The sequence below is a fragment of the Branchiostoma floridae genome, chromosome 13 (genome assembly GCF_000003815.2).
Source record: "Branchiostoma floridae strain S238N-H82 chromosome 13, Bfl_VNyyK, whole genome shotgun sequence".
Classification (NCBI taxonomy): Eukaryota; Metazoa; Chordata; class Leptocardii; order Amphioxiformes; family Branchiostomatidae; genus Branchiostoma; species Branchiostoma floridae.
This window is the reverse complement of record NC_049991.1, coordinates 6,162,564-6,176,876: the sequence shown is the minus strand read 5'-3', so window position 1 is coordinate 6,176,876 and position 14,313 is coordinate 6,162,564. Positions and strand designations below refer to the sequence as shown.

General features: G+C 38.6%; 1 protein-coding gene across 1 annotated transcript in view; it reads left to right on the top strand.

Annotated features, from left to right (window-relative positions):
* The first annotated feature begins 5,039 nt into the window (after positions 1 to 5,039).
* Positions 5,040 to 14,313, top strand: part of LOC118429391 (melanin-concentrating hormone receptor 1-like) — a 16,799-nt gene continuing 7,525 nt past the window's right edge. The window contains exon 1 of the mRNA XM_035839871.1: positions 5,040 to 5,162. Coding sequence (XP_035695764.1) covers positions 5,040 to 5,162 — 123 coding nt within the window. The remainder of the gene's footprint in view (positions 5,163 to 14,313) is intronic.

Here is a 14,313-nt window from a genome sequence, read left to right as displayed (position 1 = left end):
TTGGTAAGTTTTAAGGTGATTTGACGATATCGCACTTTATTTTATACTTGAATAGAATAATCATAACAGTCATATTTCAATATGCTATTGCACCTGCTTGTTCTACCCTTGGTGCTAGACAAGGCACGCGGATAGCCAGCCGGTTTCTTCTGCAGCCCAATGCAGTATGCCCGGCGATCTAAACTAGCACCACGGGGAGGTTCAGGACGAGCGAGTTTTGGATGGCCATGTCGTACGAGGGGCGTTCAATAAGTAATGCCCCTGACCCATTTTCCATAGCAGGAGATTAATGAAACTTGGCGCAGTTATTAGTCAAACACAAGTAAATCAGAAACCACAATTAGTTCACAACTGTTTTTTGCAACATAACCCATAGAGATATGAATTATTTTACACATACAAAATTTCATTTAGATGAAACAACTGGAAGTTGGTCAGGGGCATTACTTATTGAACGCCCCTCGTAGCTAGAAGCATCGTAGGTTGAAGCCAGTCTCCGTATTTGGAAAAAAAAAACTACTATAGGCCACAACAAGTAAATATTATGAATGACATCAGGGCGCTCATTAATTTTCGCCTGATTTCAGAAAAAAACAACAATTTTTTTTACCTATTCGGCGATGGTCAGACAAAAATAGGTAAACATGTTGTGTTAAAGCCTAGTAATAATACTTGTAGAAGTGACACTAGGGAAGTAGTCATGACTATAGTTGCAAAAGTGAAACGATTTTTATTTTATTTATTCAACAACAAAGTACAAAACAGGACAGAGAGGTAATACACTCTAGCTGTATGCTAATATTCACATCACCTCTCAAAAAAGGATAACTGACAAGAACAAATAAAATGACAATATCAACACAAACAATTCACAGCTATTTACATATAAGTCAGGTTACAAGGTAGTTGCAAAACGTTTGGTATGTACAATATGTGACTGGGTTAACTGTAAGATACTCCAGTTTGTATGATGTGACAGGAAAGGTGAACCCTTTAATAGTAGATGGATACGGGCTGATTCGGATTAACTATTGGAGTCAAGAGTATTGCCTAGCAGGTTCTGTAGATTGCCGAAAAAAAATAGTTCTGTATTGTTTAAACTAGTTGCCACCAATATGGAAGCCATGGCTGTAGTTGCCAGCTTGGCAAGTAATACCAGTGTACCATACTAGTATCACTTTTACTACACTAGTTCACTTCTTTAATACAGGAATGAACGCCTTGTTATTTGTGATGCCACGTTTTGTCACTTCAAATCTTGTTATGACGTTTATGGTATTTATTTTGAAAATTTAGCCATCTTGTTTTTTTTTACCCATCTAGTTTTTTTTTCTCTCTACCTCATTATTTTTGCACTATGCATAGAATGTCAGCCATAAAATTTACTTGCTGTGGCCTTACAAGTAAATTTGTGTTCGTGTCTAAAAGTAACTCAAGTGGAATGCCGGCAAATTTCTCTATAAGAGAACATGTGATATCAGCTCGTTTAGTTAATTGGCTACTTGTAACGCTAGCTGCCATTAAAGACTTTGATTTTTTCAGTCGAAGATACTTCTTACAGTAATTTGGTTTGGCATGTGCAGGTTCTGGAGAATACTTCATCTTTGATTATTTACACTTAAAAGGGGTACGATGTCGTATTAATCATTTGGAGACCCACTCAAAGACAAAATTATGAGTACAAACGCCTACAATAAGGTCAAAAACCTGTGTTACATATAATCATTACCTTCGCGAAGAAGGATATCTTTTTGGCGTGTGTCTCAAAAAGTGGTTTCATAACGGCCTCATTTCTTGATCGAATGAGTTGAAATTTGGCACAAAGGTAATCTTGGGACTAAAATGTTTAAATTTTTTGTTTACAATTTCATGAGTGAATGAGCTGCTTTCAAGTTGACGAAACCCAAGGAAGCCAGTCGGGAGAAAAATGAGGTTCATTTAACAGTCATATTTATACAATGGCTCATATAACTGATCTAATTAGTTAAAGACCAACCCCGTACTATAAAACCACCCACGAAATTCGGCTAACGTAAACTACTAGAGCTCAGTCTTCTGTTGACTGTGGTGGAGTTTACATCGAGGAAGGCTGACTGAGACCCCTGACCAACACAAGTTTATTTTCAATTCAATTTTGATATTAGGATACTACATAAGGTATTGAAGTATGATTATACATAAAGCTTTACATAACCCAGAAAATAAAGCAATGAAAATGCTGGCTTGTCTTACTCTGGTACTCTGAGACATAACTGACAGTTACAATTGTACAGTCTACATAGCCCCTGTTGGTACACTTACAAATAGACACCACATTATTAGCCATATTAGACACATAAATATCAGAGCTATAGACACCACATTATTAGCCATATTAGACACATAGATATCAGAGCTAATTCAGTTATAAGGAAGATTTTCAAGTTGCAATTATGTGTTATAGATACAAAAAGACACTTTGATACAGAGTTGGCAAAGCAGAGTTGAAAGTTTCAATTTGAACACAAGGTTTGTTTCCCAATATTTGAAAGTCACTGTTATAAGAACCTCGATTATGTAACTTTGTTACAACTATCTGGATCATTCTGCAGGGTTTGATAGTGTTTCCTTGAAAACCAGTAGAGAAAAATATTTGAATTTTTGACCAGTATTTTATGCTAATCTGTCCCTGCCTTTGTTTCCAGCGTGTAGACAGTCTGGGATGTTTATTAGCTTATGTATTTATAGGGGTCAATTCACCACTCTAGCTGCTGGGATGGTCACAGTAGGGAGTACTTCCTTAGTGCTTTGCCCAGGGTACAGCTGGATGGTCTTTAAAGAAAATTACCACATCAGCAAAAGCAATACGTAATCCTTACGGATAAAACGTGTTTTAAGCGTTGTGATTTTTTCACAAAATTTTCCCTTGCCGCCACAAGTTGTGAATGAAGCACAGATTCAGTTCAGTTCAGTTCATCCTCGGGGAGGTGACACCAGTGTCTCCACATGTTCCTGTCCAGCATGATCAAACGGAGCACAGATTATGTTGTTGGAAATTGCAGTGTTTGCATCAAATATAAACACATGTAAAATTATTGAGATGCACCTAAAGGAGATTTGCAATGAGAAAAGCATGATACACGCACAACACGGGTAACTATTTAAGAAATATACGCATAACATTACCTTAAAATACTCTAAGACTTACAGATACAGAAATTACCAAACTCACCAGCCACAATCCATATACGTACCAACCCTATAGTATTTTAATTTGTATTACGTATGTGTAATACAGTATGTTCATAAATTTATATAATTATTAGAAGAAACAACATTGAAAATAACATATTATTAATTTTCACACAATAAAGTTTCCCTTTTCGGCGCCTAGTGTGGTATATATCCACGCCGAATTTGTTGCCAGTTGGTGTTTAGTTTGCGCCAATTTATGGTATTTTCTAAATTCGACTTATTTAAAGATTCTCAAAAAATCGCCTTTTTTGGCTTGTTTGCCACTGGTTCTTGCGAGCGTGCGTGAACATACTTTATACTACGATAAGTCAGTGACCCCTTTTCTACCAAAAAGTAATTTTTCTCACCACCTTGCCTGCGTTCAGCGAGTCAGGTGGGAGTCGGACTTATAATTGCGTATTTGGCGTCGTACAGATTTGTTTTGTTGCCGTCTCTAGGAGACCGCATCCACAAGTCAATCATTTTTACTGCGGGGGCATGATTGGAGATTCGGGCCTTTCAAATATCTGAATTGATGACAAAGTGGGACGCCTGCTGTTTTTAAATTACTTCCTGTACATTTCCACAAAAAACGGACGTCATTCAGACGGTTGGACAGTTTGAAGAAAAAAAAGTCATATAGCCAGTTTCGCCAAAAAAAAACAACAACAGTTACTCAAGCAACTGGATATGATTTTGGAAACGGTCAGACGTTTTAGATAGTTTCCACTGCCTTTCCATAGTGACACTGATGAAAGATAGTGGATGCTATCTAAAACGTCTGACCGTTATCAAAACCATACATATATCCGGTTGCTTGAGAATCTATGTTTTGGAAGATACTTGCTATGTGATTTTTTTTCTTCAAACTGTCCCTGATACAACTGTCCGAATGACGTCCACTCCGACCAAATTCATATTCAGTTGCTTGTCAATGAATAACGTTTTAGGCGTATTTTATTACTTGGATGTCTAACCTTCATCGACATAACAGTAGAAAGTTTATTTGCAAGTTACAAACCACTGCCACTGTTTATTTTGCGCTCATACAACTAAACCTGTATAACACATCCCCCACGACTTTGCCCCGACCACTCCTCAACAAAGATCGGCGCTGGGTCTGGAATAGCCTAGAATCTAATTCTATCACAAGTTCGCTCCTACGGTTGCATCCAAGCAGAATTGTGCCATGTACGTCACTCGCACGGCTCCACAAAGTGTAAGTAGGTGGTCTGAACGCCACGCCTGGCGGTGTATCGTTCGTTACGCAAGTGTTAAGTTGCAGGTGCGATATCTGTACATGTGGGATTGCTAAGACACCGCATGCAGGCCCACCGTACCTACGAACACTTGCTGTCTACGTGCCAAAACGTGGGCGATCTTTTATGGACGTGTGGTCTTTCAAGCGTTCTGATTGGTCAGTTGTCATCAACCCACGTCACCAGATGCGCAAGAGAAAGATATAAGGCTTCCGCCGCCTCACTATTTCAAAGCGGCTTAGCTTCAACGAGCGAGAGATAGCTCTTACCCGCGCATAACTTAAAAGGTAGGTATAGAATGAGTTTCTACATATGTTATGTTTCTAATGACCTTTTCCACGAAAGTTATGTTTTTGATACCGTTTTTTATGACTTTGTGGTCAGCATAACTCGAGAAGCGGTGGATGGTACTTCACAGTATTTATCATGTAGATAGGTGTCGGTAAAATGAAGGAAAAATTTGCTAATGAGCCTCCTAGCTGCTTTCTACAGTACTGCAGCAGAATTTCAGTTTTCTTTTAATCTCGTTCTGTTCCTCAGATTAGAGCTATGCCAATCAACTCAACGATGTTTGAAGAGGAAAGCTTGTCATCATGGGAGACGTGGGAGCCATGGGATCCGAGGTACATCAATGACACCTCCAACATCTCTGTGTCCTATCCAGGCTGGGATGTGCCGTACAGCCCTCGGGTATGTGTACCCAATTTTCTTAAAAGTGCACGGTGCAAAATTTTGGTGGCTGAATAAGGCAATCTGCATGATATTGACATCTATTGCCTTGTATTCTCACATTTACATCATAATTTGATAGTTTGAGCGGTTAAAAACAGTCCAGGGACAAGTTGCACGAGGATATTCCTTATTATCCCCCAAAAATAAGGACTTAATCTGGAATCCTTATGCAACTCATTTCCGCGCTGTTTTTAACGGCTCAATTTATGAAATAATTAATATGTAAATGTGCTAAAATAGTGCATTGGATGTCAAAATTATAAAGACTGCCTTATTCAGAATATTTCTAATAGCATATTTGTTTAATTTTGTTTTCTTTTCAGTTATTTCATTCCATTCTATTTTGTTCTACTTATTTCTTAAATGTTAACCATTAATGATAGCTAACAGCTAGTTTGGCAACATTGGCTGTATGTACAGCTGAACGAGTAGATAAATGAATCAAATTTTATCTAATTTCATGTCATTTTATGTTTCACATAAATCAATTTATTTTTGTCAATTTCTTTTATTATTTTATCCTGCCTTCGTTTTATTGACATAATTTCCTATTTTCTGCAAACCTTATACCAGCATACAAAGGCCCCTTATTTTTTGTTGTATCAACAGAAACTTGCGCATGCTATCTGACTATAAACACAATCTTTAACTTCTGAGTGTTACATTTACTATCTTGATTCAGCGTATGGTGTAAAGAAAAAGAATGGAGGCCTTAAAATTAAGACGTTATTCTGGGTAATTTTTAACGATAGCTTTATATATATGTTATCATTTATCAGTTCGGTGTATCATTCAGAATGTTAGATTTCCAATAGCAATATATGTTTCATCTTTCGTCGGCAAAGCATTGCCATAATGTACATTTCCATAGAATAGAAACCGGCATACTTCGGTGACATTGCTTGCATGTTCACGACACTTGCGAAAAAAAAAGGTGTATTTTGTGTGTCGTTCTCATTGGAGGTACAGGTCTGTCAAAAGTAATTTTCTGTATTTCAAATTCATCATTTTAAGTTAATATCATACTGTCACATACGTTCAGCATCAAATACGTACTCTATCGCGTCAGTGTCATACGGGGCAAAACTCAAATTTAAGCAAAAAGCAAGAATCCTTTTACGAGTAGCCACCAAGCGATAATTCATTTTGCAGGGTATGAACCAACAAATAGCTTTAATTTCAACATTTTTACTTTCTAAATATCTTCATACAGATATTTGTAAATTCAGTTTATTATGCAAAGACTAATCTATATCTCCATGAGAGAAAACAACAAAATACTTACTTTCGTAAGTGTCATGAAAAAAAATGAAAAGAAAAAAAAATTGGTCATCACTTTGCAGGCGACAACCTTCGCACAACCGCTGTGTAAGCGGTAAGATAAACATGAGAAGGGAAGACAATAGAATTGTGATCAGAGTTGTGGTCTTTTCTTGTGAACCACATGCTATTAATTTTAAGACATTGTCAAAACGTTTGAGGGGAATCTTAACCGTAAATCTTAACCATGAAAGTGATATCGATCTAGTTTAATCATCCTTCTCGCCACATATCAGTCAATATTTACCGAAGCGGTACATCATTGTTCTCCACAGTTAAGCTCACTTAAGACCTATCTCTTGACTTACCATGACATAAAAGACGCCATCTACGGTTATTACAGGTTCATGTTTTACCGTGGAATTTCCCTAGCTCTTTTCGACAAGCACAATGAAAGGTTCACAGCTTAGCGTCCCGTCCTAAAACTCTTTCCAGTAGCATGCATGTCAGGTGAGCGATACAGCCGGGATCGAACTCCATAGGCAGTGCCGCTAACAACTTGACGATGTACGCCACAGTAAATATACATTTTTAGTTGTTCCCCTTGTTCCTCGGTAACCAGTGAAGAACAAGCAAGTCTTGGTTTTGACAGCTTTTTTTTAAGATTAGGATTAACCCTTGCAGTAAAACATAAAAAGGACCAATCGAACAAATTACGTCTTGAAATCTTTTAGGATCTTCAACTGGAAGCCACACGAATTCTCAAGCGTCAGCCGACAATTATATGACATTTTCAAGACGTGTTTCGTGCGTAATTGGTTTGCGTTACACGCTAGATGATTGCCTGGCTCTGAAGAAATAATTGTATGGCAGAAATTATCCCCATTTAATACAGGAAGTGAAGAAGCTTTGATTGCAGTCTCGCGTAAAGTGAAGTGAAACATATTTCAACATAAAGCGTCATAATTACAACAGACATCCTTGTTCGAATTCAAAGTTTCAAAGCATTTTTGATACTCTTATCTTTGCATACTATTGAGTCTAAAAAGTTTTTTCCCATGTATACTTACAAGTGCTCTATGTAATTGGGGCGCTTTTGAATATATGATATCGTACAAAGTAGGTTACCCTGGGAGCCAGACAGGACCGGGTAGCTAGCGAGTTTTGTTCGGGAAGCTGAGCTAAGGCAGTCAGCCCGCCGATCTCACATTAGCGCACTGGGGAGTTTAAGCTAGAAGAAGTTTTCGCTACTCTGTAAGTTCAGGTGGACCTTTTTGATCGCGAGCTTTTAAGCTTTAAAAGCGCCCCGAGAGGCTAATAGGAGATCAGCGGGCCTGACTGTCTTGGGCCACCGAATAAATTGACCAAGCTGCCCGAACCCTACTGGCCCCCAGGGTAAAAGTAGGTCAATTTATAGTAGTTGAGATCCTGCTTTCAAATAGTTGTCAATTGGGGGACCCTGGTTCAATCATGGGGAGGGATTCTCGGTTGGGGCTGCACCCATCTTTCAGAAGGGGCGTAAAAAGGGCCTAGGGTAACGTGTTGGAGGAGGTTCTAAGCAGACCCTCCTTGTAGATTTATACTACTACTGCCTAAATCGGAAGACAGTTTGCTGGTCTATGAGCCACTAAGTACTACAAGGTGAACATTAACAACAACTTGCAGTGCACGTCCTGTACTTGGGATCGTGTCAATGTACAGTATATCGGGGTAATTTACAAAGTTGGTGCGGTTTTTGTGCGATTTTAGTGCCCACGATCATTATGTTGATCATTTTGGCACGGTGTTTATCTAACGTCCTTTCCGAGGGACGTCCCTGGCCTAAGCTAGGTACTCATTTTCATCTAAGTGGAGAAAGTCGTGTAAAGTGCCTTTCCCAAGGGCACAATATTTTTAAATGCATTAATACAGGAAAAAACGAACTTAAGCACTGATGAGTGATGTTTACTACATATACATGATGAGTGTATCACAATTTTTGATTCAACTAGCATTTTAATGATTTTCTTACTTGTATCTATTATTGTGACCGCCTTCTTATTCATGCTGTCATTCACATTATGTCTATTTCTACACCGTTTATCAGGTGGTCGTTTATTAACTACGTACAGGTATTACTTGACATTTTCCTACAAGCTAATCATAATATCTGCCAGTGCGTATTATAGCTGACAAATATCATTTCTTCTGCATGGTATTTAACGTTATTATGTTTTGGTGATTTCAGTGACTGTTCAAAGAACAATAAGGTTATAATTATAATAGAAGCCGCCGAGTTAAGTTATATTTTCAATTTACCTTCTTTGCGAGAGCGCCATCGCCATATAAAAGGATAAAATGATTTGATAAGCTTCGAAATATTGCGTGGGATCTTATTCATGTAGCGATCGGGTAACGTTTACAGTTCTTGTCAGATTTGTTTTCGTGAATTTTTATCAATGCATGTGAATCTCAACAAGTCGTGCACACTCCTATTTTAGTCACAGTAACAATTAAATACATGGAAGCACAATGTCATTGTGGAATCCACAACCTATAGGCAAAGTTTTGGAGCAATCGTTCCTTATAAGAGACATACAGTAGAGGTTCATCTGACCGAATAAAGAGAGTCTTTGAACGCCTCCATTGAACTCCTTTTCCCGGAAATCACTGGGAAGGGTTTAAACAACGCAGTTGGGTAGAAAACAGGATGAAAATGACTGGTAAATTTTGCAGAATGTGCACACACATATTATTGCAGTCTTATCTGTCTGAATTGGGGCATAAGGCAGAGAGCATTCTTGGCATAGGCAATTATTCCACGCACCCTTACTTGTACAACTTCTACATGTATGTGATTTGACTGGAGAGTGGTAAGGCTACGATGCCACAGGGCCCCGCGTACTCTAGTTATGGCCATACAAAATACCAAAGAAATGTTTACCAGAACATTGGTCATGTACAACTTAGTGGCATTGCCATGTAGGGGACTAGAGAAGAACAACTACCGGTGGTATAATACCGCACGCTATCCGCAATTTTGTTTGCTGATTTACCGAGTGTAGTGCACGGTAAAATCGTTTCTAAATCCTTAAGTTCCCTTATATCTTGATACTTTGTTCCTATACAAAAATACAGAAAATTAATTGAATGGTGTATCATTATAAGTACTATTTTAACTTTTGCAAAATTCGCACGAAACTTTTTACCTGGTAATAAACGTGTAAGATGATATCAGCTTATTATTGACGATAAAATTGCTCCAATTTGTCATATAACGCTTCTTCAATATTCACATTAAGATACGCAGGAAGTCGTCGGAATATCAATTGAACTCATGGGGCGCTTTGACGTAATGCCAGTCATAAGTTGTCTAACGAATTTATATTGTACCCACCATTTTGGAAACACATTTAAAGATCACCTAAGAAAATTAATCATGGATTGATGTAAGATATCCTTCCATATCAAAATTAATTGTCCAAAAATCATACTTAGATGTTTTTATTTGTCGTGTCTTATTACCTGGATGTCTAACCTTCATCGACGAAGTTTTTCCCCATTAATTTTAGTCAGAATAGTTGTGGAGGTTGCTGGTACATCGAAGTTGCTCCCTTCGTGTTTTTCAGATGTTTTTTTCAGAAGTGTTCCCAAATGATTGGCACTATAGAAAATTGTTTGAAAACAAATGCAAGCGCATGTTATGTGATGACGTCTGAACGCAGCTGCTGCTGCCCGATAGCACACAGTTTTGCCAGCACATAAAGTTCCACGGCGTCTGTGCGTGCCTCAAAATCCGTCGGATTCCCTACGAGTTCGTACGGAGGCGGTACGTACCACTCCGGATACCAAAAGATTTCCCACGTTTTGGCACGTAGACAGCACGTATTTGCACGTACGGCGGCTTGTGCCCTTAACTTTGGTGTTGGTTCTTAGTTTATTTGCATGTCTACCACGTCCGAAAATATTCCAAACCTTTTTTGCTCTAGGGACATATTTTGCATTCTTTGGGTAGTGAAATCTATAGGGTTAAAGAATTGGTACATAGCTATCATAATATGCAATTTACTGCTGATCATGAGTATCATCATTTATGAAGTGAAACCAGCTCTCTAATTCAGGACATTCGAATACACACGCTTATCTCGTGTAACCAGAAACGCAGTATAAGGAAGCAGCATCACCATAGCACCATATTCCACTTGCATTGTGACAAGAACTGCCATGTTAAGATTCAAGTACGCTAGTCAAAGGATTAATCGGATAGAGGTCATTGATGTCAAACTCATCATCAGAAAGTATTCACTAGAAATAGACCACCGTAGTTCAATTTGACCTTTGACTCTGTGGTCACGTGACTAACTATTCAGAGCTGAAGAAACATGGCGGATGTATAACAGTTTGATTTCCTTTATCCAAAAGCTTATACCTGTTTGCGAGTAGATTATCTAACGCATTTCTCGATAACATTCAGTTCTGTACATACGAGGGGAGATCAATAAGCTTAAGGTCTCGACCTTATCAAGAAATAATAAGAACAACTTAATTTTCGGGGCACATCTTCATAGTATGAATTCTTTTATCAATATCCTCCAAATTTCAAGTCATTGCAGTCATTGCTTTCCAGGCAACGTCTTTTCGAAAATCAGTAGGTAAGTGGCGAGAAAAACAAGGGTGAACTAAGATCAGACATATGTAGTAGTAGTAATTCCCTATGGGACCGCGTGGCACGATCAGGAGCGCGTTGGTCTCAGGCCCGAGAGGTCCCGGGTTCAAATCCGCTTGCCGTGTCACCGATCTTGTGCCCTTGGGAAAGGCACTTTACACGACTTTCCTCACCTAACTCAGGTGTAAATGAGTACATAGCTGCGGCTAGTGGCAGTGACGGGCCTTTGTGGTGGTGACAGGCCATAGGGGTCGCAGCTTAATCGCCATGTTTCTTTGCTTCTCTCTTACCAAGGAGCTTTTAGCTCTGATATAAAAGCTCCTTGCTCTTACCTACCATTACTGGGCGTCGCCTACAAAGTAAGGACCACAATAATTCAAATTTTGATACACATTTATAAAAGACTTTATACTTGTCATCTACGCTTCGAAATTTGAGTTGTGCTTATTATTTCTTGGTGGGGCAGAGAACTTATCAATCACCCCTCGCATATCGTGTTATTGTACGTACTAGCCTCTTAGTACTACTGTCTATTAGTTGTTATTAATTGCGTTACATTGTACCCTGTGCGATTGTTGAGCAACAAATCCATTCATTCATTCATTCATGTTAACCCTATTCGGATATCATGGGCCTTTGGAGGCCAGCGCCATGTATCTCGTAAACTACATATCGTATCACCACATTTTCAGAAAATGATGTACACATAATTATAAATCTTAACCGAAACATGATGACGTAGTATTATCATCGTAGAGTAAAACTGAGATAGGGTATTCTAGGTAAACCTAAGGCAATCAACAAAGATTGGACAGAAAAAGTTGCTGATAGAGTATTGAGGTCAGATAGGACTTCTGTTGTCAATAGCAACAGCAATGACGTCATGCATTCAAATATGTGGGGGCTAATGAAACCATAGAGACTAGGCCCTTTCATGTCCGGTATCCGGTAGTAAATTAATGTTGTCTCATGAAGGTGGTAGATCAGCGTCCATGTGTCGTAACTAGGGCTGGGTACCGGTACAGCGTACCGGTACAAAACCAGTTTTTCTTATTGGACCGGTCCAGAAAAACCGGACCTGAAAAAATTATGTGGACCGGATGTTGGGCCGATTAGAAAATTAACAGATTATTTGATCAGGCATTCACACGTTTCGGCGCTTGCAGGTGGAAGAAAATAACATGAGTTAAGTAGAGTAGAGTTTATAGTTATTTCTACCGAGTTTTACAGTCAATCGTACAGGTGCAGTTAGCGTTGTAGGATTTTAAGACGCTAGTGTAAGTCTGATACTCCACCAAACAGATTTCTTTTTAGTGAGATGGACCATTGGTATGAGTCATACTGAATCAGGTTCAGGTTCAGGTCCGGACCTGGACCTGTTCCTCTGGACCTGAACCGGACCTGGACCTGAATTTTCTGTACCGGTACCCACCCCTACTCCTTTATTTCCTTTCATGCAGTTACTTTTTCTTGTAAATTCTACGTACGTTATTGTTTGCTGACATATTTATGTCCACTTTGTTTCTCCCTCATTGCTGAATTTAATTAAGTGTCTAGGTTTTTTAACAAAATGTGATTGTATGTTTGTGAATCGTAACAGCTCTCAGGATGTTATGGAGTGTAACTCGTTGGCGCATTTACAATGTCATTTGCCATGCCAAGGACCAATAAAGCTGAATCTGTTGAGGGTTGAGGGAGTTTATAATTGTACAATCTCTCATGTATTGTAAATGCAGAAATGTTCGCGGTGGATAAATGTTCGCGGTTTTCGCGGTGACCACTTCACCGCGAATTTAGAACCACCGCGAATATTATTCTATCATGATATTAGATTGCAGTCTATGATGTTACCGCGAACTTAAATCCACCGCGAAAAGTCCTTTTTCCCGCTACCGCGAAATTGAATCCCCGCGAACTTTAATACATTTACAGTACCTGTCTAGTTCCAGATTGCATACAGTAAACTGTAAATTTAAGTTCGAGGGGAGTAATTTCGCGGTGGTGGAAAAAGGACGAGCTGTTCGCGGTGGTTTTATGTTCGCGATAACACTAAGAACTGTATAGTCCCTAACATGGAAAAACGCGAATAACCAGACATCACACATGCTCACTAAAGGGCACAAACTAAATCCTTGAAATTCCTCCTTTTTTAAAGTTTGGCATAATATGTAGACTTGCGAGTTCGAAGAAACAGGTATCGTCTAAGCTTCACCATGTTGATCATATTTGCTCAATTCATATGTAATTTTAGTTGACGTGCGGAACATTTTGAGGTGTTGGGTCGTTCAGGTTGAATCAGAAGAAATTTGTGTCAAAGATAAGGATTCTTTCATGCATAGAGCGGTTTTATGAGATACATAGATACATAAATACATATAAGATACATAGGTACATAGATACATAGATACAAAGATACATAGATACATAGATACATAGATGCATAGCTACAAAGATACATAGGTACATAGATACATAGATACAAAGATACATAGATACATAGGTACATAGGTACATAGATACACAGATACATACTATTAGATACATAGATACAAAGATGCATAGATGCATAGATACATAGATACATAGACGCATAAATACATAGATGAATAGCTACATAGATAAATAGCTACATGGATCCATAGATACAAGAAAAGGGAATGACAACGTAGAAGAGAACGAACGGCCAAAAAATAGCAGGTCCTGTATTAGGAGAAACCTGATGCGAAGTCCCTATATCATCTAACCGATCAACTTTTTCAACGCCCACTATGCCATTAAAAACAAGGCTGTGTTCTTGGCTGTCTCTATGCATGGGAAACAAATACCCAATTAACTGATAATTGGGTCCAGTGCGACGCCACGATGACCTGTCACAACAGGTTTCTACCAGAACAGATGGATTTTGGTTTGTCTCTGCTTACAAATACTGTGACCTAGCTAGACACAACGGATAAAACCTCACTGCCCCTGTGGCCTCAAAAAGACTATGGGACTACAATTGTCCCTTGTATGTGAAAAAGTTAGAATAAGTTACCAACTTGAGTGAAGTGTCACATTGTATGTCTTACCATCTTTAAGCAAATATACAAGATACATCATGTTTAGCTTTTGAAGGTCGATGGTAATACATTTTACAGATTGACATTTAGAATGATAATAGATATATCAAATTGAGATGGATTTTCTACTCAAGGGAAATCAGAT